This window comes from Anolis sagrei, chromosome 2, assembly GCF_037176765.1.
Source record: "Anolis sagrei isolate rAnoSag1 chromosome 2, rAnoSag1.mat, whole genome shotgun sequence".
In the NCBI taxonomy this organism is placed as follows: Eukaryota; Metazoa; Chordata; class Lepidosauria; order Squamata; family Dactyloidae; genus Anolis; species Anolis sagrei.
Window position 1 is genome coordinate 21,689,886 of NC_090022.1, and position 25,454 is coordinate 21,715,339.

Consider the following 25,454-nt stretch of genomic DNA (forward strand, 5'->3'; position numbering starts at 1 on the left):
TGGCCAATGCAGTCAGGAAGAGTCAGAAGCAATGGATTTTGTGTATGCGGCCGGGCCTGCGATCAGGTTTTTCACCCTGTCCATTTGTTGCCTCAGTCAGGGATTTGTTACCTGGACTGGGCTTTAGCACAGTGGGTTAAACCACCAGCTGCAGAAAATCTTGCCGATCGAAAGGTCAACAGTTCAAGCCCGGGTTGGAGTAAGCTCCTAACCTTCAGCCCAGCTTATGCTTACCTAGCAGTTCGAAAACCGCAATGTGAGTAAATAAATAGGTACCGCTTTGGCAGGGAGGTAATAAAAGGTGTCCATGCGGATATGCCAGTGATTCGGTTGGGAGAGTGTATAAGCTCTTCGGCATGGAAGATGAAGCTATAGCACCTCCCCATGGTTGGAGTTGAGCACAGCCTCCAGACGCTGGAGTTGGAAACAGATGGGAAGCCTTTACCTCTGTTTATGTACTGTCTGTCTTAGTCAATTGTATAATGGCATTGAATATTTATCATATATGTGTATATGTGGGGAAACAGGGCAGAATATAAATACAGTCGTGTCTCGCTTATCCAACCTTCGCTCATCCAACGTTCTGTATTATCCAACACAGTCTGCCTTCCACTTGGATTCACAGTTGTTACAATACATTGCGATGTTTTGGTGCTAAATTCATAAATGCAGTAATTACTACATAATGTTACCATGTATTGAACTGCTTTTTCTGCCAGTTTGTGGCAAACATGATGTTTTGGTGCTTAATTTGAAAAATCATAACGTAATTTGATGTTTAATAGACTTTTCCTTAATCCCTCCTTATTATCCAACATTTTGCTTATCCAGCATTTACGTTGGATAAGTGAGACTCTGCTGTAAAGTATATGATTATTGTCGAAGGCTTTCATGGCCAGAATCACTGGGTTGTTATAGGTTTTTTTGGGCTCTATGGCCATGGTCTAGAGGCTTTCTCTCCTGACGTTTCGCCTGCATCTATGGCAAGCATCCTTGCCAAGGATGCTTGCTATAGATGTAAGCGAAACGTCAGGAGAGAATGCCTCTAGACCATGGCCATACAGCCTGAAAAAACCTACAACAACCCTATATGATTATTATTATTACCTGCCTATCACAGCAGTTTCCTGCAAACAGAGGAACAGTATTACTGACCAAGTGAGATGTTGGAAGTGGAATGGATTTGTCCTGTGTTAAATAGGCAACAGATTTCAAACCATAAAACGGAAGTTATTATAGGAAACAGCTTTCAGAATCCTCAAGCCATCATAGCTGGCTGTACTGGTTAAAGGGAGATCTGAGAGTCTTTATTTTTGTGTGAGTTTTGAATAAATTGCCAATCTTAAGGGCTTGACTCCATGAATCTTCTGGAAAGGAGACCAAGGTTTAATTTGGCCTTCTCTGTGTGATTGAACCCAACTTGCAGTTCCAGCCCTAGGTTGGGAACTGTATTCTTTTACATCTGGAAAATGGGAAAGGATGGAATATGGGGAGCAGATTGAATTGATTTCTGCAGAATTATGGGTATGGAATTATGGCCAGAAGTAAGAAGGATTGATTAGCACTGCCTCTTAGTGGCAGAAAATAAAGTTGCACCCACCTGAAGCTGTTGCTTTACTTTTTAGATGGAGAGTTGGAAGAAAGGCTTTCAGTGCCAGTAAGACAACCAAGCGATGCTGACCAGGTGGGCATGATTTTGGCTTTATCTTTGTGAGAAAGTTCTTGAAGCATCTTACTCCTATTCCAGAGGGAAATAGAAAGTTTCACATTCCGCAGAGTTTCCTTTTATCCCAGGGGTGGGAAAAGTGTAATTTTTCCTTTGGAACAGTGTTTCTCAACCTGGGGGTTAGGAACCCTGGGAGGGTCATAAGGGGCCTTCAGAGGAGTCACCAAAGACCATCAGAAAACATAGATTTCTGATGATCTTAGGAACCCCTTTGACAGAGAAGGCTGAAGATCTCTCTGTCTTTCCTTCTCTTCATTTTTGGAAACAGATGGCGAATCCTCCCATCAAAAAGCCTTCCTCTGCTGTGATTGGTCAGCCTCTCAGCTGACCTCTCAGCCAAGGGGAGGTCTGTTTCTGAGACTCCACACAGGGAGGGGAGAGCAGGCGTGCTCGGCGCATGGCAGCATGGTGCGCATGTGTGGGGCGAGGGAGAGCGTGTGAGGCTGGAGGGAGGCTTGCACCAGTGAGGGCCCTTCCACACAGTTCTATATCCCAGAACATCAGGGACAAAAAAAATCCCATAATATCTGCTTTGAACTGGGTGATCTGAGTCCACACTGCCATATATTCTAGTTCAAAGCAGATAATGTGGGATTTTCTGCCTTGATATTCTGGGATATAGAATTGTGTGGAAGGCCCTAACTCCCTTCAAAGCATGGGGGTTCTGTGTGGGAAGGTTGGCCCAATTCTATCGTTGGTAGGGTTCAGAATGCTCTTTGATTGTAGGTGAACTATAAATCCCAGCAACCACAATTCCCAAATGTCAAATTTCTATTTTCCCACCACATTTGGGCATATTGAGTATTTGTACCAAGTTTGGGCTTGATCTATCATTGTTACAACTCCAAAACTCAAGGTTAGTGCCCACCAAACCTTTCCTGTTGGTTATGGGAATCCTGTGTGACTAGTTTGCTTCAAATCCATCATTGGTGGAGTTCAGAATGCTCTTTGATTGTAGGTGAACTATAAATCCCAGCAACTACAACTCCCAAATGACAATATCCACCCCCTCCATCCCCACCAGTATTCAAATTTGGGCATATGGGATGTTTGCGCCAAATTTGGTCCAGTGAATGAAAATACATCCTGCATTTCAGATATTTACATTACAATTCATTACAGTAGCAAAATACAGTTATGAAGTAGCAATGAAAATAATTTTATAGTTGGGGATCACCACATCATGAGGGAACTGTATTAAGGGGTTGCAGCATTAGGAAGGTTGAGAAACACTGCATTGACCTCCTTCCATCTTGAGATATTTTCACAATATAGATTGAATCCTGAGGCCAAACGAGTTCCCTCCTCTGACCTTATCCCTCTGCATATTCCAGGTGCCAGGATGTTCTAAAGAAGGGCCTCTGGAACCAGAAATCTCAACCCCTGCACAGCGGCACAACCTGCGCTCCTCTTCGACTCCTTCCCCAGCTCCTATCTCGCAAAGACGAAGCCTCCGCTGTCGCATCCGTGCAGGATCCACCGACACTCCGCAATCAGAAGAAAAGGCTACCCCCATCTCTAGGCGCAGGGGTCTGCGGCAACTGACCAGTTCAGCATTGTACATGGAAGAGCCGGAAAGAAAAACCGATCAGCCCAAAGAAGAGGAAGCAAGTCCCAACAAGAAGTCCAAGACTGCAAAGCTGACAGTAACCACGCGGCTGAGTCGAACCAAGGGTGCACAAAGGGAATCTGATGCCACTGGCAAGCTGAAAGAAGAGATGACGGTGACTGCAAGCAGCCCAGGGACGAGGGAGGTGACAAGGCGGGGGAGAAAGGGAGCAGCAACCCCACCTGTGAAGGAAGAGAAGCCAGAGCTCCGTCAGACCCGGTCCAGCAGGCGTTCAAACACTTCAGTGAACACGCCGAGCCCGAAGGGTTCTAGAAGAGCTGGTAAACCTGAGAAGGTGGGTGGAAGAAGGACTGAAAAGAAAACTTGGCTTCTGAAAATTAAAAACAGTGGATCCCTTTTTTTAAAAAAGTCAGATGGGTCTAATTTTTCATTCACCAGAGACTATCATTCTTCCCCACTGGTAAATGGTGCTGAGTGAGTGTGGATGTGCTAGAGTACATGTGTGAAATGAAAGGCTCATGGGATGAATATGATCCACCATAACATTTTATGTGACCTGAGAGGCTTTCAATACCAGGGCAACATAGCTACGCTTATACAGTCTTACTATTACAGCTGGACCTTTGAAATAAACCATAAGGCTGATGTGGCCCTCAGTGAAAATGAGTTTGACACCCCTATGCTAGATCATGAGTGTTTCATGTGGCTGCCATTTGACAATATGGGGATGTGATAGTCCCCTATTTCCTGTATCCACATGAGTCCTGGAAGTAGGCCGGGCTTTCGCACAATAGGTTAATCACCAGCTGAAGCTGCAGTAAATCCTGCCAACCAAAAGGTTGACAGTTCAAAGCCCGGGTCAGAGTGAGCTCTTGAACTTCAGCCCAGCTCCCTGCCCACCTAGCAGATCGAAAACAGAAATGTGAGTAGATAAATAGGTTCCACGCTAAAAGTGAGGAGGTATTTAGGCACAGCAATTCTATCAAAAGGAGAAAGTTTACAAACAAACAAAAAAAGCCCGGCAATGAGAACAGTCTCCAAGATGCCGAAAGATGGAAAAGCCTATATATACCTCTATCTATGTTGTCTGTCTTTTCATTGTATAATCGGCATTGAATGTTTGCTGTATATGAGTTCTGTGATCCACTCTGAGTTCCCGTTGGGGTGAGAAGGGCGGAATATAAATACTGTAAATAAAAAAAATATCAATATGGTGGGCCCAGTGTACATGGTTTAACCATGAGATGTTTTGACTAGTTAAGCCTTTTGAGTCTCCTGTGGGAGAGGTAAAGCGAGGTATTAATAATAATAATAATTTGACGTGTGATCCAATTCAACAGCCAGCAGAGTGTCTGCTGTGGACTCATCTTGTTGTGTTTCAGATAATAATAATAAATGATACGCTCCATTATCTCAAATCACATTTATTGTTTTGCATTTGTTTTAAGCTATTTTCATTGCTTTTTTATATATGCTGCCCTTTTATCCCAAAATTTAGGAATGGATATATATGTTTTAATAGATACTAAATGAGTATCACACGATGATAAACAATGAGTGTGTGCAATACTCAGAATCCATAGCCAGCATAGTTAGAGGGTTCTGGGGTTTACAGTCCCCCCAAAATAACACTTTTTAAGGTCTGGAACTTGTTTCTTCTTTCCCTCAGAACTCCCCAGCACAGTCCACACCATCCTCGGGAAGGAGGACGCGGCACCAGAGCACAGAGAGCAAACCGGTGGGAATTAAATCCCGGCCCCAATCCCAGACTTCTGTGGGCTATGGTGCTCCTGCTCCAAAGGTATTACATGCGTGCATTGGGTATAAGGAGGAGCTTAAGATGTTCCAAGGAAATTCACCAGCTCTGTTTCTTGGATTTTAGAGTTTAACATATAGGTCTGCCATTGATTAAAGTATCTATAGCCCCAGGTAATCTGACATTGTTGGGGATGAGTGAGTGAGCAAGGTGGCAGAGGCGGTGTGAAAAGCACAATGTAAAGTTATTATAGAAATCGAGTGGGCTGCCATATAAAAGATGGCTCCACACCCAACAAGGTAGAGCAATAAGGTGCTTACTGCATGAGGAGTGAAGCTGTAATGGCTCTTCTTTACCATTGGACTAGTTTTTGAAAAATGAGAAGTTTCCTAACAAATTGCTCTAGAGCTCAAACTATATCTGCCAGAATTTCTCCAGCTGGAATGGCCAGCGATCATTCGAATTTGGATAGTTGTGGTAGCTTTATCACACATTCAAAAGTGGCTATTTACATGATTCAGTTACCAAAATGAATTTAGAAGTTAAAATAACCCGGATTTCACTTTTCAATTGATTCCACACTTCGGTCCCTAACCTATCAGATAGGTGGGGACTTCCTGTAATCATTCTTGAGTAGTGAGGAAGACCTCCCTTTAGTGAATAAGAGTGGAAAATGTAGGCTGAGTCATACCACATTATGAAGAAGGCTGGGAATTTGAAGTAGCCAATGCCTTTGTCATCTGACTAGCTTAAACTAGCTTAGGGCCGAGCTTTAGCACAGCTGGTTAGTCATCAACTGCAATAGATGACACCAATCAAAAAGTTGATAGTTTTTTTTATTTTTATTACTTTTTCTTTATTAATTTTTCTTTACTATTATTGTTTTTTGTATTATTATTCTAAATAAAACAAAATGATTAAAAAAAGGTTGGCAGTTCAAAGCTCAGGTTGGAGTGAGCACCAAATTTTCAGCCCAGTTTATTATCCACCTAAGCAGTTCGAGTAGAGAAATTAGGCACCGCTTAAGCAGGGAGGTATTTTACAGCATCATGGAAAGGAAGTACCAGAAAATGCCTACAATCAAAGGAAGGAGGAAGTCTGTGATCAAGGGCTCTTTGTCAGGCGTGATAGCACCCCTGTGGCCGGAATCGAGCACAACCTCTGGGATGCCGAAGTTGGGAAAATGCCGACATAATTCTATCTGTTGTGTGTCCTGTCTGTTTAACTATGTTGAATGTTTGCCATTTATGTGTTCTGTGATCTGCCCTGAGTTCCCTTCAGGGTGAGATGGGTGGAATATAAATGCTGTAAATAAATAAATAATAAGTAAATGCCCAAATGTATTGGATAGCCTCAGCAGCAGGTCCATTTGCATGACCCACACTGGACTTACAGGTATGACTGTCACCAGTCACAGGATTTTCTTGGCAAAATTTGTTCAGAAGCCTTGCCATTATCTTTCTTTGAGGCTGAAAAAGTGTGACTTGCCCAAGGTCACCTGCTGAGTCTCATGGCCAAGTGGGAATTCAGACCCCGATCTGCAGAGTTGTAGTTCCAGCACTCAAACCACTAAATCATGCTGTCTTTCACTTAAAACGACACAATGTGAAAATAGTTGAAACAATGTAAAACACAGTACAACCCCTGTGGTTTCATTTACCCACATATGACAATCTTATGTCCTCTCTAGACATTTTCATAACCTCTAGTATGCCTCTATGGCATTCTTGAGCTAGAAGTCCTTTATTTTAGTAGAGTTTGCTATTATTTGCTATTTATGTATCTGATGGCGCAGCGGGTTAAATCGCTGAGCTGCTGAACTTGCTGACTGAAAGGTTGGCGGTTCAAATCCAGGGAGCAGGGTGAGCTCCCATTGTTAGCCCCAGCTCCTGCCAACCTAGCAGTTTGAAATATGTGAGTAGATCAATAGGTACCACTCTGGTGGGAAGGTAATGATACTCCATTCAGTCATGCTGGCCACATGACCTTGGAGATGTATACGGACAACGCTGGCTCTTCGGTTTAGAAATGGAGATGAGCACCACCCCCCAGAGTCGGACACGACTAGACTTAATGTCAAGGGGAAAACCTTTACCTTTTATGTGACACCAGGAAACATTCCTGGTAGATCCAGGGGCTCTTACTATAATGCTGACCATAGCACTTGTGAAAGTTGGATAAAATCAGTTGGTCCCCAAGGGATTATGACATTGCCTTGCCCTTGTTGGTTGTCGTTTAATCTTCGTGATTTGATTCTGGACTGCTGACTTTGGCTGGCTTACTCCTTTCTGCTAACTGTTTTGAGACTCTGCTTCTGATCAGTAGCATGTTTAAAACAGCCACTATGTATTTATCAAGCCACTTTCTCGCCTCGTCTCTCAGGTGCTGTTCACAGGAGTGATTGATGAGGAGGCGGAGCAGGTAGTGGCGGAACTGGGCGGTTCCCTGGCGGAATCTGTCTTTGACTGCACCCACCTTGTGACAGACCGTGTGTGTCGCACGGTCAAGTTCTTGTGTGCCTTGGCTCGAGGCATCCCCATCGTTACTTTGGACTGGCTGCAGAAGGTGAGTGGCTGCCTTGCCCCATGCTCTTGGGATTCCATAGTATTGAACCAGGGTAGTTAAAATAATTCCAATGTGCATTAATTCTTCAGTGTAGATACACCCTCAGTGTGGGAAACATGGATTTCCAGATATTCTTAGACTTCATCTTCCTGCACTCATATCCGGTGGTGAGATGTTGTCTTCATGTGAATAGGATGATATTTCATCCATTTCTTGTCTTTCTTACTTATATCCCATCCTTTTCTTTAACAGAGTAGGCAGAACTCCTTCTTCCTGGCACCAAAGAGCTTCCTTGTTCGTGATCCTGAGCAGGAGAAGAAATTCCAGTTCAGCCTCCCCACATCACTACAGACCGCACAGCGAAATGGAGGACTGTTTCAGGTAAGGTTATGATTAAGGCTTTCGTATGAAGACATCTGCCCTTTCGCTTTGCTATTCTACTGCTGAGTATGCATGTTCAGTGTGGAACATTTCAACACTCTAAAACAGTGGATGTGGCTCTTAATGAGACATGACACATTATCATGGAGTATCTGTGTCCTATACCACTGGAGGAATTACACCACCTGACACCTTCCGGGAAGTAGCAACCAATAGTGAAAAGACCAAGGCAGTGACATCTCCGGACCATCCCCTGTTCGGATATCTGCCAGCACGCCTATGGCTTAATTCAAGAAATAGTTTTCTATGATTGACAGTAAGCAAGAGTCCAGAAGTGGCAGGCTAAAACCCGGAACCTCAATCCATGGCTGATACCAAATGAGAGACTTCCTCCTGGGCACACAGAAAACTGGGCGATCTGGAAGGTGCTGAACAGACTGTGCTCTGGCACCACCAGATGCAGAGCCAACTTTGAGAAATGGGGCTACAAAGTGGAGTCCACAACATGCAATGTGGAGAAGAGCAAACCACAGACCACCTGTTGCAATGCAACCTGAGCCCTGCCACATGCACAATGGAGGACCTTCTTATAGCAACACCAGAGGCACATATTAAAAAGAACACAAATGGGTAACTCTAGCCTGAAGAAATGAGGATTATAATTTTCCAGGTTGTATTGATGAACACTTGATTTTGCTTTCAGTTTGCTTTTTAGCCTTTATATTTCAATTTATTAGGGAAGACAGGAATAAGTTGCTCCGAAAATCAGGGAACCTTCATACTCTAGCTGACCCTCCATGTTTGCAAGGTTTAATTTTTGTGGATTTGATCAATCTGGTATCTCAAAGAATCTCTGGGAAAGTTGTTCTCACAGGTTTAAAAAAATATGGGATGTTTTTCTTTGTATTTTTTCCATTTTTGTTAAAAACCTATTGTTCAGGGAAGTTAAGAAAACCTCTAATGGTGTCATGGGGAACAACTTGACTGGATGTTGCATGCAATGCAGATCCACTTGCCATAGTTTGGATGAATTGCAGCCCATAAGACAGGGACTTGGGTCTGTCAGCTTCCCATCCTTTCCTTTATCGCAGTGGTTTTCAACCTGTGGGTTCCCAGATGTTTTGGCCTTCAACTCCCAGAAATCAGCTGGTAAACTGGTTGGGATGTCTGGGAGTGGTAGGCCAAAACACCTGGAAATGCACAGGTTGAAAACTACTGCTCTATCCTTTCTTGCTATGATTTTGTGCAAACACAAACATGGCATGGATCTGTCTCCTTCTTTTCCAGGGCTACGAGATACATGTCACCCCTAATGTTAAACCAGAGCCCGAGCATATGAGAGATATCATTAAATGCAGCGGTGGGACATTTTTACCCAGAATGCCTCGAACGTACAAGGTAAGCAAGTGATGGTATACATATATAGAAGGGGGAAAGTGTACTGGCAGAAAAGGCTGATCAAAATGATCAAAGGTCTCGAAGCCAAGCCCTCTGGGGAGTGTATTGGGGATGTTTAGCTTGTAGAAGAGAAAGTTGAGAGGATACATGATAGAGAGATAAGAAATAATACTAATTATTATAATAATAATTTGATACACAACAAGATTGGTATACAGTAAACAAGATCAATATGCTGGCTTTTGTATATGATCACATGTTGGACACTTCCCAAGTGTCGAGGACTGTGTGATGTATCGGCGAATAATGTGTGCAGATCCAACCAGGGTAGCCTTTGGCAGCTGACAGATGGTAATTTTATTTATTTATTTACCATATTTGTAGACTGCCTTTCTCAGCACGGAGGCAACTCAAGGTGGTTCACAGTCAGCACCAATTATTTTTAAGTGCAGACCAAGGTCTTTAGGCACTGCACCTAGTCTGCTGATTACCACTGGGACCATCTTGACTGGCTTGTACCAGAGTCTTTGCAGTTCGATCTTATTGTGTCAGCTTTTCCAGTTGCTTCTCGTCAACTCTGCTGTCGTCTGAGATTGCAACATCAACTATCCATTTTCCCCCACGATCGTTGTAGTAACAACAACAACAACACTTTATTTATATTACACTCTTTCTCCCCAAGGGGAATCAGGGTGAATCACAGTACACATACATGGCAAACATTCAGTGCCGTTTTTGATAGACAGGACAGAGACAAAACAGAACAGAACAAGAAGAAGGTTGTGTCGACATCCAGCTTTTTTTGGTGCCTTGGAGGTTGTGCTCGAATCCAGCCACAGCGAGGTGCTGTCGCTCCATCCTCTATGACAAAAAGCCATCAGGACTTCCTTCTTTCTTTTGGTCGCCGGGCATTTTCTGATGTTTTTCTTTATGGTACTGTAAAATACTTGCCCCCGCTTGTTTTAGCAGTACCTAATTTCTCTGCTTACAGCTCAAGCTGTTTTCGAACTGCTTAGGTAAACAGTAAGCTGGGCTGACAGTCAGGAGCTCACACCGACCCGGGTCTTCAAACTGGCAACCTTTCAGTTGCTAGATCTTATCATTGTTGGTGATTTACCAGCCCTGCTAAAGCCCGACCCAATAATAATAATAATAATAATAATAATAATAATAATAATAATAACGACCTTGGCCTGCACTTAAACACAATTGGCGCTGACAAAACGACCATCTGTCAGCTGCAAAAGGCCATCTTACTCAGATCTGCATGCATTATACGCCAAGACATCACACAGTCCTAGACACTTGGGAGGTATCCGACGTATGATCTAATACAACAGCCAGCAGAGTGATCTTGTCTGCTGTGGACTCATCTTAGAATCATAGAATCATAGAGTTGGAAGAGACCTCATGGGCCATCCAGTCCAACCTCCTGCCAAGATGCAGGAATGTTGCATTCAAAGCACCCCTGGCAGATGGCTATCCAGCCTCTGTTTAAAAGCTTTCAAAGAAGGAGCCTCCACCACACTCTGGGGCAGAGTGTTCCACTGCTGATCTTGTTGTGTTTATAGTAGTAGTAGTAGTAGTAGTAGTAGTAGTAGTAGTAATAATAATAATAATAATAATATATTTGAAAAGCTGTCCCATGGATGGGAGATATTAAATTGGTTTTCTGCTGTTCTAGACACAGACTAGCAATGGATTCAAATTACAGGAAAAGAAATTTCAGTCAAACATTAGAAAAACTTCCTGATGGCAAGAGCAGTTCAGCAGTGGAATAGACTCCCTCGGAGTGTGATATAGTTTCCTTGATTGCCATCTGTCAGGAGTGCTTTGATTGTGTTTTCCTGTATGGCAGAATGGGGTTGGACTGGATGGTCCTTGTGATCTCTTCCAACTCTAGGATTCTGTGGAAAGGACAACTCAGTTTATATTTCAATCCATGCTTTTTATGGAAAATTAAAATTTCCTTTTGTTTTAAGGACAAGCGTGTCATCGTTTCTTGTCCGGACGACCTGCCCCTCTGTAAGCCAGCGCAAAATGGCAAAGTGCCGATCACCAATTCAGAGTTCATCCTGACGGGGATCTTACAGCAGAAGATCGACTTGGATGCCCATCGGCTGGATGCAGTGGCCATTTCCTCCCCTGCGTCTTCCCCCACGGCTCCCGCCACCAGGGCCAGCAAGAGGAGGGCTGTGGCAAAAACAGCCCCCGCCCCACCCAGTAGAGCAAAGAGACGGCGCTGATCCTGCCACTAAGTGTGGAGACGGTGCCTTACAAATTGTAAATAACTTTTCTTTCTCTGTCATTCTCAATAAATCTGGATTTAAAAACCGACTTGTTTTTTTGAAGTAGGGTATTGGAATAGGTGCCAGGAAGGAACAAAGTCTTACTAGCTGAACAAAACAGTGAAACAAAGGATTTTGAAAAGTTCTATTTCTTAAGTGGTTAAAATTCAAATTTCATTTGTTTATAAACTATTGCAGCAGTCAATCCTCTCTAAGATATATGATGATTTGATAAAGTGGTACCAATCTAAACTGAAAGGCCATCATCAATATACAAGTGGCCCCTTGGTATCTTTTAGGGTTTGGCACCAAGGCCTCCTGTGGATATCAAAATCTGTGGATAATCAAGTCCCATAACACTATGGAACAGTGGGTTAAACCCTTGAGTTGGCAGAACTGCTGACCGAAAAGTTGGTGGTTTGAATCTGGGGAGCAGGGTGAACTCCTGTCCATCAGCTCCAGCTTCTCATTTGTGGACATGAGAGAAGCCTCCCACAGGATGGTAAAATATCTGGGTGTCCTCTGGGCAATGTCCTTGCAGACAGCCAATTCTTTCACACCAGAAGTGACTTGCAATTTCTCAAGTCACTCCTGACAGAAAAAAAGTAACAAAAATTGAAAAATATTCTGTTCCTGGTTTGAAAGTGTTATTTCCTGTTTAATTGTGCAGAACTTACTTTGAATGTAGTTGTTATCCTCCAGAAATTTCATTTTTGTGGCCGCCAAAAACTATATTGAATTGGTTGAGACTCTATGAAATATTCATTGAAAACTAGCAAAATGTGCTGCGCAATATCCCACAAAAACGAAATATTTACAGTTTAATATTTTTTCTATGCTTTTATGATTGAACCAATTAGGAAATGACATTTATAACACAGGAACAAAAATGTGTTACATAGTGTTATACACAATGGCATAATAATAATAATAATAATTTATTTATACCCGCTACCATCTCCCAAGGGACTCGGTGCAGCTTACATGAGGCTGAGCCCACAATGCATCAATACAAGCAATACCAATTACAAAACTAAACAAAATACAAATACTAATACAAAGCAATTAAAATAAATCTCATACACAAAATAGCATAAACATTGAACAGTGGCACACAACACATTTAAAAACTATGGCTGGGCCAAATGTAATTAAGTTAAAAATAATGCTGGGCATGAACAAGGTAGAGGAGGTGGGGTGTTGGGGAAACGTACAAGCAGTCCTAAATCAGTATAAAGTGCTTTTGGAGGACATAATGCTAAGGGTTCATTAATAAAATGGTATACACCTTAAATAAAATCAAGGTTTGCTTTTTTGGAATGTTTATAATATTTTCAAGCTGTGGATGATTGATTTTGTGTATAGAAGGATCAACTGTACTTGCTTTTTAACCACAATTAAGCGACGTACCAAAGAGAGAACTGGATACGTAAAGCACTCCTGAGAGACGGGCTATCCAAAGTCTCAAAGCATTTAGAAGGCATAACAAAGAAAGTTCTTGCTTCTATTACTTCAGTGAGACCACAGAACCCACATTCGGTTTCTTATTCATATGCGGAAGGGAAATCGTCTTTAGGAATTTGTTAGATGCTACTAACAAATCTAATTTTTTTTATTTACAATATTTATATTCCGCCCTTCTCACCCTGAAGGGGACACAGGGCAGATCGCAGAACACATATACAGCAAACATTCCATGTCGTTTATACACTGACAAGACAGACAATTGTACTTAGAGGTAGATATAGACTTTCCCCTATCTTCGGCATCTTGGAGGGTTTTGCTAGGTTCTGGCCACCGGGGGGGGGGGGGGGGTGCTGTTTCGGCATTTCCCCTGCTGAAGAACTTTGTAAACTTCCTCCTTAATCAAGCACATGGAAATGGAGCCAAAAGTCTGTCTTCAGGAGTTGTGTGGAAGAACTTCCTGTGAGAGCCGTTCAGCAGTGGAACTCTCTGCCCCGGAGTGTGGTGGAGGCTCCTTTGGAAGCTTTTAAACAGAGGCTGGATGGCCATCTGTCAGGGTTGATTTAAATGCAATATTCCTGCTTCTTGGCAGGGAGTTGGACTGGATGGCCCATGAGGTCTCCTCCAACTCTTTCATTCTATGATTCTATGTGCGTTACCCGACTCCAAATGGCTCAAAACAGGAAAAGATGGGTAGAAGAGGGGGAAAAGACATGGGGTGGCTGGCCACCCCAGATAGGGAAAGATGACAGGGAATGACATGTTTTCCTCCTTTTGCCCCACGTTCCCCCCTCTCTCTCTGATGAGGTTCATTGAAGTGCTCTTCAGTATTGGAATCTAAGGATTTTTAAAACATGGGAAAATGAGCAAGTCCTCTATTATTTATTTGTGTTGCATCAAATGGCTGCCATCTATGTTGTATTTATTTATAGCATTTATATTCTGCCCTTCTCACCTAGAAGGGGACTCAGGGCAGATCAGAGGACACACATGGCAAACATTCAATGCCATTAAACAGATAGGACAGAAAACAGATAAGGGTATTATGTTTGTACCCCCCTCCCTCCCAACTTCGGCGTCCTGGAGATTGTGATCAATTCTCGCCACGGGGTGCTGTTGCTCCATCCTCTATGACAAAGCATTGATCACAGACTTCCCCTTCCTTTGGTTGCTGCCATTTTTCTGATATTTCTTTTAAGTTGCTGTTAAATACTTCTCTGCTTAAGCGGTGCCTAATTTCTCACTGCTGTTTCCAAACTGCGTAGACAGTAATCTGGACTGAAGGTTGGGTGCTCACCCCAACCCAGGCTTAGAACTGCCAATCTTTTGATTGGTAAGATGTATTGCTGCTTGGTGATTAACCAGCTGTGCTAAAGCTGCCTTGAGTCCCCTAAGGGGAGATGGGACAGGATATAAATAGTTTGATGATTAATCCTTTAGACTATTTTGTTAAATGACCTGTATATTCAGGAATAGTAGTAGTATTTCCGCATATAAAAACTCCTAGATGTACTGCTGGGAAATGTAAGACAGTTCTGGGAAATGTAGTTTTTTACAGCTTTGGTAACAGTTTTTCAAAGCCACCAACACATCCATTTGGAGACAATGCTTTCCTCCATTGCATCATCAGCACCATCACGGGCAATGACTCGCTGTCGAGTTGACTGTTCTCCAGAGACAGAGCAACACACATTAGGGTCCAAGTCCTCCCCCAAAAGGAGCTGGGCGTGTTTAGCCTGAAAAAGAGAAGGCTAAGAGGAGATATGATAGCCATGTATAAATATGTGAGAGGAAGCCACAGGGAGGAGGGAGCAAGCCTGTTTTCTGCTTCCCTGGAGACTAGGACGCAGAACAATGGCTTCAAACTACAAGAGAGGAGATTCCATCTGAACATGAGGAAGAACTTCCTGACTGTGAGAGCCATTCAGCAGTGGAACTCTCTGCCCCGGAGTGTGGTGGAGGCTCCTTCTTTGGAAGCTTTTAAACAGGCTGGATGGCCATATGTCAGGGGTGATTTGAATGCAATATTCCTGCTTATTGGCAGGGGGGGTTGGACTGGATGGCCCTCTTCCAACTCTATAATTCTAAATCCCTAGAGACTACTAAAATAGCACACCACCAATTTATTATAAATGTAGCATTTTATTATATGGAAAATTGTGGATTTTATGTACATCCTGTTTTTTTAAAAGTCCAAAAGTGGGAGTTTTGTCATAAATGGAAATAAACTAATTCACAATAGATCATACAAGAGGAGAAAACATTGGGAAAGGGCTAAGCTGATGCCATGAGCTGGAGGTTGTCAGAGAGCAACATCTATGAGAGGTGTAAGGGATAAACTCTTGACGACGGATTGGCAAATGTCCCATCTCATTGACTTTTCTCCTGTTGGACATTTCTAAAATTGCATTTCTTATGGATTTTACTTTTCGTCCATCTTGCTTTTCTCACAGCTCGACATGGTAAGCTAATGCATCTCCTGAACCAGCAGCACCTTGGGATAAATAGGGAACAATGGTGATTTGTTTTATCAGAAACAGGGAGCAAATTCATCCCAAACTTTTGCAAGGAAAGGCCTTTATTCCATTACTTAAAACTCTTTAGTTAGCCGTCCCCATTAGACCTTATATTCAGACCCACACAAGCAGAGCTATGTGAGTCCTTCAAATTGCCTACCAGGAAAGCAGTATGACTTTCCTTTTCTATGAATACAGACTATAGCATATGGTATTCCCTGGTGACCCACATCCAAGTATTAACCAGGCCTGACCCTGCTTAGTTCCTGGTGGCACAATGGGTTAAACCCAGCAGGACTGAAGACTGACAGGTCAGAGGTTCGAATCCAGGGAGAGTGTGGATGAGCTCCCTCTGTGAGCACCAGCTCCCCATGCGGGGACATGACAGAAGTCTCCCACAAGGATGGTAAAAACACCAAAACATCCAGGCGTCCCCTGGGCAATGTCCTTGCAGACGGCCAATTCTCTTGTACCAGAAGCGACTTGCAGTTTCTCAAGTCACTCCTGACACAAAAAAAAAAAACCCCTCTCTGCTTAGCTTCTAACATCAGATGAAATTTGGTACCTTCAGGTTATTCAGGCCCCATCTAACAATTTCTTTAAAATATTTTAAAAATAAATTATTCCATGGGGCCCCTAAGTGAATAACTGAAATAGTGGATAAGTGAAACCATGCATATCGGTTCCATGGAAACGTGGAAGGAGGTTGTACTGTATACAGGAACAGCTTACTTAGGCTCTAAGTAGAATGGTACCTATAATCTTGATGCTCAAAATGTTGGCCTGAAGATCAAACAATGTAGAACTGTTCCTGCCTTGTATATAATAGCCTCAATGTCTTTAACTCTTATGGTGCCAAAACAAAGAACAAAATCACAGAGCTGGAGGTATTACCCATATACCTGCATTTATAATCCTGATCTTGTTTATCCATCTGATTCTCAAGATCAGTAGTTCTCAACCTATGGGCCCCAAAGTATTTTAGCCTACAACTCACAGAAATCCCAGCCAGTTTACCAGCTGTTAGGATTTCTGGGAGTTGAAGGCCAAAACATCTGGGGATCTAGAGGTTGAGAACCACTGCTCAAGATCATCAGACATGTGCAGAGACTACATGAAATCTTCCAATTCTAATTCAAAGCACTTAAAAGTAAACCCAGAATGTTATAATTGTGTAGTGAGGAAAGGACTCAGGAGGAGCAATTTCCCTTTGGAATAAGCCATTTCATATTAAAATATATATATTTAAAACTGGCAAAAACAGCTGCTACTCTGGTTACTCTCAGTTGCAGACATATGCAAACCCCTGCAAGGCTGTCATGCTACAAATGTGGGGTATGGACCTTCCCCCACTTTTAAATGATATAACTTCAGAGGCCCATGAAGGCAGTTCCATCTTGCCTCCTGCACTGTGCTTATAATATAATATAATATAATATAATATAATATAATATAATATAATATAATATAATTGTATATACATATAATATTGATAATATTATAATGTAATACAATATACTAATAATAATAATAATAATAAAATTATATATTTTATATTAAATGTAATATTACTAATAATATTACAGTATAATGTTATAGTTGTTGTTGTTGTTGTTGTTCATTCGTTCAGTCGTTTCCGACTCTTCGTGACCTCATGGACCAGCCTACGCCAGAGCTCCCTGTCGGCTGTTACCACCCCCAGCTCCCTCAAGGTCAGTCCAGTCACTTCAAGGATGCCATCCATCCATCTTGCCCTTGGTCGGCCCCTCTTCCTTTTGCCTTCCACTTTCCCCAGCATAATTGTCTTCTCTAGGCTTTCCTGTCTCCTCATGATGTGGCCAAAGTACTTCAACTTTGTCTCTAGTATCTTTCCCTCCAGTGAGCAGTCGGGCTTTATTTCCTGGAGGATGGACTGGTTGGATCTTCTCGCAGTCCACGGCACTCTCAGCACTTTCCTCCAACACCACAGCTCAAAAGCATCTATCTTCCTTCGCTCAGCCTTCCCTAAGGTCCAGCTCTCACATCCGTAGGTTACTACAGGGAATACCATGGCTTTGACTAGGCGGATCTTTGTTGCCAGTCTGATGTCTCTACTCTTTACTATTTTATCGAGATTGGACATTGCTCTCCTCCCAAGAAGTAAGCGTCTTCTGATTTCCTGGCCACAGTCTGCATCTGCAGTAATCTTTGCACCTAGAAATACAAAGTCTGTCACGGCCTCCACGGTTTCTCCCTCTACTTCCCAGTTGTCAATCATTCTTGTTGCCATAATCTTGTTATAGTACAATGTAATATATAATATTAATATTGTGCTATGGCAATAATATAATATATTGTATTTACCTTTTACTTGTAAGCCGCTCTGAGTCCCCTTCGGGGCGGCATATAAATGTCGTAAATAAATAAAAAATATATTCCTTCTGTTCTACCCAATCTTACTCGCTATTTAAATACCCCAAAAACTTACTATTGATGAAAAAGGGCATGTCAGACTTAAGACCCTGGTACAGCTTCCAAGTCAAGAGCTGTGCTCTCATAGTTAGGTCTCAAATCTTTATGTTCTACCTCCAGTTCTTACGTGTCTAGACATGGTAGGCAAAGACACGCCTTCGAAGGAGGGACCTTGGGCCTGATCTCACCCCTGTTCCTTCCCACTGAAAGGGTTTTAGCTGAAACTGGAGAGAACGAAACTAAATGTGCAACTAGAAGAAGCAGAAAACACGTATCAATGTCAACACAAAAAAGTTCTCTCCCTGAAAAAAAGAATGCAATGGCTTGAATGAACCATTTTACACCGTACAGTCAATATATAAGGCTCAGGAAGGTGTTTTTTGTGTGAATGACTACTCTCAGCATTCCCCAGCAGAGATATGGAATCAAACCCCACCCTGTCACCTGTGAAAACACAATTACCTTTCCAAAAGGAAGACTCATAGCACCTAGCATTTGAAGCTCACTCCTCCAACAGACAAAAAGTTATGCGGATGAGTATCAGGAAGGGAAAAATTATATCAGCTTGAGGAATCAGGTGTCCCATCTGAAGAAAGCAAAGAAAGGAACAAGGCACTCAGACTTTCAGAAGAAGGTTCAGGCTGCTAAGCCAATCACATTTACAAGGGAGAAAGTCACATTTTGTTCAAGAAACTTATTTTTGTGTGCACATGTTTAGGATTTTGTGGCTAGTCAATAATAATAATAATAATAATAATAATAATAATAATAATTTTTTTTTTAAAATGACTACAGGAATGGCACCAGATCCTCTCTGTTCTTGAAAGCTAAGTGGAGTCACTATTGGTTCCCATTTGAGTGGGAGATTGCCAAGGAATCCAAACTTCCTTCTAGAACAGGGGTCCACAAACTTTTTAAACAGAGGGCCAGGTCACAGTCCCTCAAACTATTGGAGGGGCAGATTATAATTTGGAAAAAAACATTAATGAGTTCGTATACACACTGCACATATTTTAAACAATGCAATAATTAAAATGAAGAACAACGTTAACAAATATAAACTTATTAGTATTTCAATGGGAAGTGTGGGCCTGCTTTTGGCTGATGAGATAGGATAGTTGTTGTTGTGTTCTTTCAAGTCACTTCAGACGAGGTCACTTCAACCTCGCTCAGGTTGACCCTGAGCGAGGGCCGGGCAAATGACCTTGGAGGGCCGTATCTAGCTCCCGGGCCTTAGTTTGAGGACCCCTGTTCTAGAAAGTATGCAAAAGAGAATGAATTTGGTAGCATAAGCTTTCATAAACTGGGTCTACTTTCTTGGATGCACACTAGACTTGGTCTACCAAAACTGATGCTACCAACTTCATTCTCTCAATCATATATGGTATATTGTATGGTTTTTAATTTAGCTGCTTTGAGAGAGAAGGGGGGGATATAAATGCATATTTAAAAACCTCAAAGGTGAGACAACATATCTTTCTATACTGCCATTCCAGACTAACAAAAGCTATTTTAAAAATTGTCTTTAGAAAGTTTGTCTCATGGAGAGCTTTATGGGTTGACCCAAAGTTTTGAACATTATGACCCTACAGCATATTCTCCCTGTCCTACCCAATCCTTTTTGCCATTTAAATACAGCAGACATCAGCTAGTACTGAAAATTAAAAAGGTATGTCAGACTCAAAACCTTGCTACAGCTTTTCAGTCAGCAGCTGAGCTCTTGTGATTAGTTACGTCTCAAGTCTTTGTGCTCTACCTCCAGTTCTTACGTGTCTAGACATGGGAGGCAAAGACACGCCTTCGAAGGAGGGACCCTAGACCTGACCTCATCCCTGTTCCTACCCACTCAAAGGGCTTTACCTGAAAGTGGAGCAAAGCAATATATTTCCCACAAAACTATTTGTTAGTTTCAACAGATAAAGGTACTCTCTCTGAAAACAAGAGTGGGCAATGGCTCATGAATGAACCATTTGACACTATATAGTTGGCTTGTAGGGCTCAGGTAAACACTACAATTGCCAGAATCAGCAGAGAGAATGCTAGGAGCCATAATCCAAAAAGAAAAAAAAATGCACCAACTTGCCTAAACAGGTTAAGCCGTACACACAGGGCTCTGAATCTCCTATTCTGCATGTTATATGTATTATGGTCCCTCTGAAATTCCTTGTTTTCCCAAAAATACAAGCAGCGAAGGAAATGTCCAGTAATATCACAACCCACCAGACCCTATTTTATAACCAGCAAAATCATAATTACCTTTTTAGGGCTGTTTTCAAAGAAGAGATTCAGCACCCAGCATTTAAGCTCACTTCTCACACAGACAAAAAGTGACACTGATGAGCTTCAGGACAGGATGCCAGCCAGAGGAATCAGGTGTCCCATCTGAACAGGGAAGAGAGCAAGGCATTCTGACTTTGACAATAAGGTTCATACTGCAAACTTTGTCGCTACTAAGTTTACTAAAGGCTTCTTGCTAAGTAATAGCAAGGATCTGAACCATTCTATTACAGCACTAAAGCAGATGTTATGGCTTAGTTAAGTGTGTTATCTACTTACTGTATAAAACAAAGCACTGAGTTTGTAGTTGTTGAACTTTGCATTTGCTTAGCTTAGCTTGGCTCTGTTTAGAGCTGGTAGCGCATCTGAGCTGGAAGCAGCAGGTGGCTGTTTTGTTGCTGGGAGCTGACATGTGGTGTTTGGAAGCTGGAAATCTAAATGACCAATCAAGGGCATCTTGTTTTCAACAAAAAAGACAGAAAATGAACTGTGTACTACTTTTGTTTTCTGTCGTCAAAGAAAGAAGACTCACTGAAGAAAGTGTTTGCTATTATACTGTGGTGAGATCAACTATTCTGACTTGCTTTGTTTCATTGTTGAACTAAAGTTAATGAACAATTTTCTTTTCTACTTAAAGCCACAACTGACTCATGTGTATTTTTGAGTTCAGGGTTACACTATGTTAAAAGGGGCTGAAATATCTTTAACAAGATATGTGCTTGCTTCCACAATTGCTATCATCAGTCTGACAAACTTCAGCATACTCCTGGGGGAACAAGTCACATGGTATCTAAGGGACTTATTTCTGCGTTAATATGTTTAGGATTTTGCTGCTAGTCCATAGAAGTAATAACAATAAAAACAAAAACAAAAAAGTCACCCAACATGTCAGACTTAAGACCTTGGTATAGCCTTTCAGGCAGCACTGTAATGCCACGGTTAGGCCTTATTCTTTGTACTCTACCTCCAGTTCTTACGTGTCAAGACACGGGAAGCAAAGACACGCCTTCGAAGGAGGGACCCCCGGAATTAACCTCACCCGTGTTCTTTCCCACTCAAAGGGTTTTCATATAAGCTAGCTCAAAAGAAGCCAAATTTGCAAACAACAGAAGTAGGAAATATTTATCAATGGAAATGTACAATCATTCTCTCCCTAGGAAAAAAATATTGGGCAATGGCTAGAATGGACCATTTAATACTATATAGTTAATTCAAACCATTCAGGAAAATGTTCTTTTGTGGATTACAACTCACAGAATTCCTCTGCCAGCACAGCAAAGCTGTAGATGCCACACAAAGAAGTAATGAAACCACTTGCTAAAATGGAATAACAAGTGCAAGGACTATTTGGAAAGTAAGGTTACAAGGCATGTAGCTCTCATGGAGAATTTTCTTGGGAGAAGTTGGTATTACTGCTGTGTAACAGGAAGCCAGAGGAAGTGAACGAGCAGTGCCATTTGTGAGTAGCTCATCAACTGGCATTGTGGTGAAAGTTAGGGGTGAGCATCCTCATTGCGTTCCCAAGTGCTAAGTTTGCGCTGTAATATGCTGCCTAAATGCTAAGCCATGAACGCTGCTGTGATTCATTGCAAAATCATTTGTTTGTGGAGAGGACATAATGTCAAGACAGCATGTGGCAAAATGGGTATGGAATATATTGAGACCCTGAAGAAACTTCACAGAGCCATCCAAAACAAAACGTCATGGGATGCTGATGGCGGGAGCCTGTCTCCTTCATGACAATGCACGTCTCCACACTGCTCATGCAACATAAGAGTTGTTGACTTCATTTGGTTGGGATGTTTTAAGCCACCCCTCTCACAGCCCCGATCCCACACCCAGTGACTATAATCTGTTCACTAAATTGAAGGAACACCTTGCTGGAAAACACTTTTCTGACGACAAGGTGAAAATCAAAGTGATGAACTGGCTGAAAAAGACAGAGGAAAACTTCTATGACACAGGCATCAAAACCCATCCCATGGATAACAACATGTATTGAACCAAATGGTGATTACGTGGAGAAATAATGTAATACCTATGTTACAATCCATGTAAATTTTATTAAAATATATTCATTCTTTGTATTTAAAAAAAACTTTTACTCATGTAATTCTTGTAGAAATACAAGCCTCTGAGTTCACCATGCTGCTCTCCTTATTTACAACCTCTCCAAGACTCCTTGTTCTTCCTCGAAATATCAGTAGTGGCAGAGGATTCGCCTGCTAATATTATAACCCACAAGACCACACTCTATAATCAGCAAACACATAATTACCTTTTTCAGAAGACAGTACTGTTTTCGATGCAAAGATTCAGTGTCCAGTATTTACGTTCATTTCACAAACGAACAAAAAGTGACACAAATCATTGTCAAGAAGAAAATGACATCAAGCTCCACATTTCTCCTGTAAAAAGATATTAAATATAACTAGACTAAAATAGGCTGGGCTACTTGGAGAAATAAAATTATATTTTTCAACCCCTTGAGGCTCTCTTCTCTATAACCTTTTTGTACGGTATTGCCAGATTGAAACCAGGAGAGATTTGTGTTGCATTGATCAACCGAGATATGGAAGAAGTGAAGTTCATTTGGCTCACTCTTTCAACATTTCTTTCAGTGTTTACACCAATGTAAAGTCACAAGAGGATTCTGGTTAATGCTTCTCAAGAATCAATCACAGACTTGGAAGAGACCTCCCACCCGTGGGCCATTCAGTACAACTCCCTTCTGCCATGCAGGAAAATACAATCAAAGCCATCCAGTCTCTTCTTAACAACTTTCAGAGCCCCTGTATTAGAAGAAAGGCAGGATCAAAATAAAACACACAAATAAAAATTGCTGACACCCATGGAAAATGTCATGTCTAGCCAGGGTTGCAAACCTGAAACCAGCTCCCACCAAACATTGGTAAGATTAAATTGCAGACAGGGAAGATCAAATTCTCTGAATAGATTTCTTAAAGAGGAGGGTGCTAATCCTGTCCTGTCTGCACCCTGCATTTGTAAATAGAAACTTGCCTATTAATTGGAAATGTATTAAGTAATTGGAAATGTATTAAGTAAGCATTTCCTACTTCTCCCTGTTGAGGAAAGGTGCTAATCGCTTGCTAAATTTATATGCACCAGGCTGCTATTAGAGAGGGTATGTAGGATTAATGCAGTTTGACATCAATTTAATTGTCGTGGCTCAAGGTTATGGAATCCTGGGAGTTCTCTTGACAAATAGTGCTGGTTCCTCACCAAATAACAACTCGCAGGCCAGAACAAAAAGTGGTGCCAAACAGCATGAAAGTGGTGCCAAACAGCATGAATTCTACAGAGAAGACTAAAGCCCTTCCAAAACTACATGGGGTTGGCTTTGAAGACTGTCCGGAAGTTTCAAATGGTCCAACTGACGGCAGCCAGATTATTAACAGGAGCGGAGCTCAGGGAGCATACAACTCCTTTGTTGCTCCAGTTCCACTTTGCCAGTCTGCTACCAGGCACAATTCAAAGTGCTGGTTTTAGCCTATAAAGCCCTAAACCAGTGGTTCTTAACCTGTGGGTCCCCAGATGTTCTGGCCTTCAACTCCCAGAAATCCTAAGAGTTGGTAAACTGGCTGGGATTTCTGGGAGTTGTAGGCCAAAACACCTGGGGACCCACAGGTTGAGAGCTACTGCCCTAAATGGTTCTGGCCCAACTTACCTGTCTGAACGCATCATCCCTTATGAACCTGCTCGGACTTTAAGATCGTCCGGGGAGGCCCTGCTCTTGATTCTGCCGGCATCACAAATACGTTTGGAGGGGATGAGAGACAGGGCCTTCTCAGTGGTGGCCCCTTGGCAATGGAACGTCCTTCCTGGGGACATTAGATTGGCCCTCTCTTTCTTAACATTTCGGAAAAGAGTCAAGACTTGGTTGTTTGAGTAAGCATTTGAAAAGGCAAAGTGAATGACATAGGATTTGGACAATGTTTTTACTAGGAGACATAATTGATGTATGTTTTTAATACTATTCTTATGGTTTTATATTATGTGTTTATGCTTTAAAATGTTTTCTGGTGTATTGGGCATCAAATCGTTGCCTCTGTAAACCGCTATGAGCCGCCTGAGCAAATAAATAAGCAAATAAACACTATATCAGTGTTTTCCTACTTTGGACTCCAACTCCCAGAAGCCTCAGCTGCCTTGGTCAAGGATCAGGGATTCTGGGAGATGAAGTCCAAAACACTTAGAAGACTAGTTTGGGAAACTTGGGTTCCTAGATTATTCCAATTCCTAATAACCGACTTACCGGATAACTGGTCTAAAGTTTGGGGCATTTCCGAACCACCTTTCATCCGCTGCCATTTCGCTTCTCCGATGGAGACGGATTTTACTTCGTCCCTCACCAGACCGAAATGCGAAACGCCCGCGACTTGCTGAAGCGTTTTCCTTCACGCAAAGCATGCCGGGAGCCCGCGCAACTGAAAAAGTTTCCTCTCCTCTTTCCCCATTGGCCAAAGGAGAAGGGGCGGAGCTTCCTCCTCCGCATTCCCTCTCCCTCCCCCTGTCCTTGCGCCAAAGCCGGGTTTCCATTTCAACTACGCATGCGCACTGAACAGAGCAGTGTCTTTCAGTGTTACAGAACTCCACCTCCCAAGCTTCCCTCGCTTAGCCCACCAGTGGAAGGAATTCTGGGAGTTGTAGTCGAACAACACCTGGAGGGAGTTGTGTAGCTATGGGAGGCAGGAAGGGCCAAATGAATTGGCCAGAGAAGAGTTCCGCCTCTCATAGAATCATAGAATAATAAGAGTTGGAAGAGACCTCGTGGGCCATCCAGTCCAACCCCATTCTGCCAAGAAGCAGGGATATTGCATTCAAAGCACCCCTGACAGATGGCCATCCAGCCTCTGTTTAAAAGCTTCCAAAGAAGGAGCCTCCACCACACTCCAAGGCAGAGAGTTCCACTGCTGAACAGCTCTCACAGTCAGGAAGTTCTTCCTCATGTTCAGATGGAATCTCTCTCTTCCACTAACTATGAAACTTTCCTCCACTTCCCCAAATTTCTAGCACTGCAGAGAATGAGAATAGTTCACAC

General features: G+C 42.3%; 1 protein-coding gene and 1 long non-coding RNA gene across 2 annotated transcripts in view; one reads left to right on the plus strand and one right to left on the minus strand.

The window, feature by feature from the left end:
- The window catches only part of MDC1 (mediator of DNA damage checkpoint 1), a 34,414-nt gene extending 22,681 nt beyond the window's left edge, over positions 1-11,733 (plus strand). Inside the window, exons 9-15 of the mRNA XM_060759395.2 lie at positions 1,626-1,684; positions 3,061-3,630; positions 4,966-5,097; positions 7,435-7,617; positions 7,870-7,998; positions 9,286-9,396; positions 11,379-11,733. Coding sequence (XP_060615378.2) covers positions 1,626-1,684; positions 3,061-3,630; positions 4,966-5,097; positions 7,435-7,617; positions 7,870-7,998; positions 9,286-9,396; positions 11,379-11,642 — 1,448 coding nt within the window. The 3' untranslated portion in view covers positions 11,643-11,733. The remainder of the gene's footprint in view (positions 1-1,625; positions 1,685-3,060; positions 3,631-4,965; positions 5,098-7,434; positions 7,618-7,869; positions 7,999-9,285; positions 9,397-11,378) is intronic.
- Positions 11,734-15,270: 3,537 nt separating this feature from the next.
- LOC132765180 (uncharacterized) lies at positions 15,271-24,843 on the minus strand. The gene is made up of 5 exons (XR_009630407.2): positions 24,669-24,843; positions 22,671-22,800; positions 20,372-20,497; positions 18,578-18,701; positions 15,271-15,642 (listed from the first exon to the last, which is right to left on the minus strand). It is a non-coding gene; the product is annotated as an uncharacterized lncRNA (long non-coding RNA).
- Between the last annotated feature and the right edge of the window lie 611 nt (positions 24,844-25,454).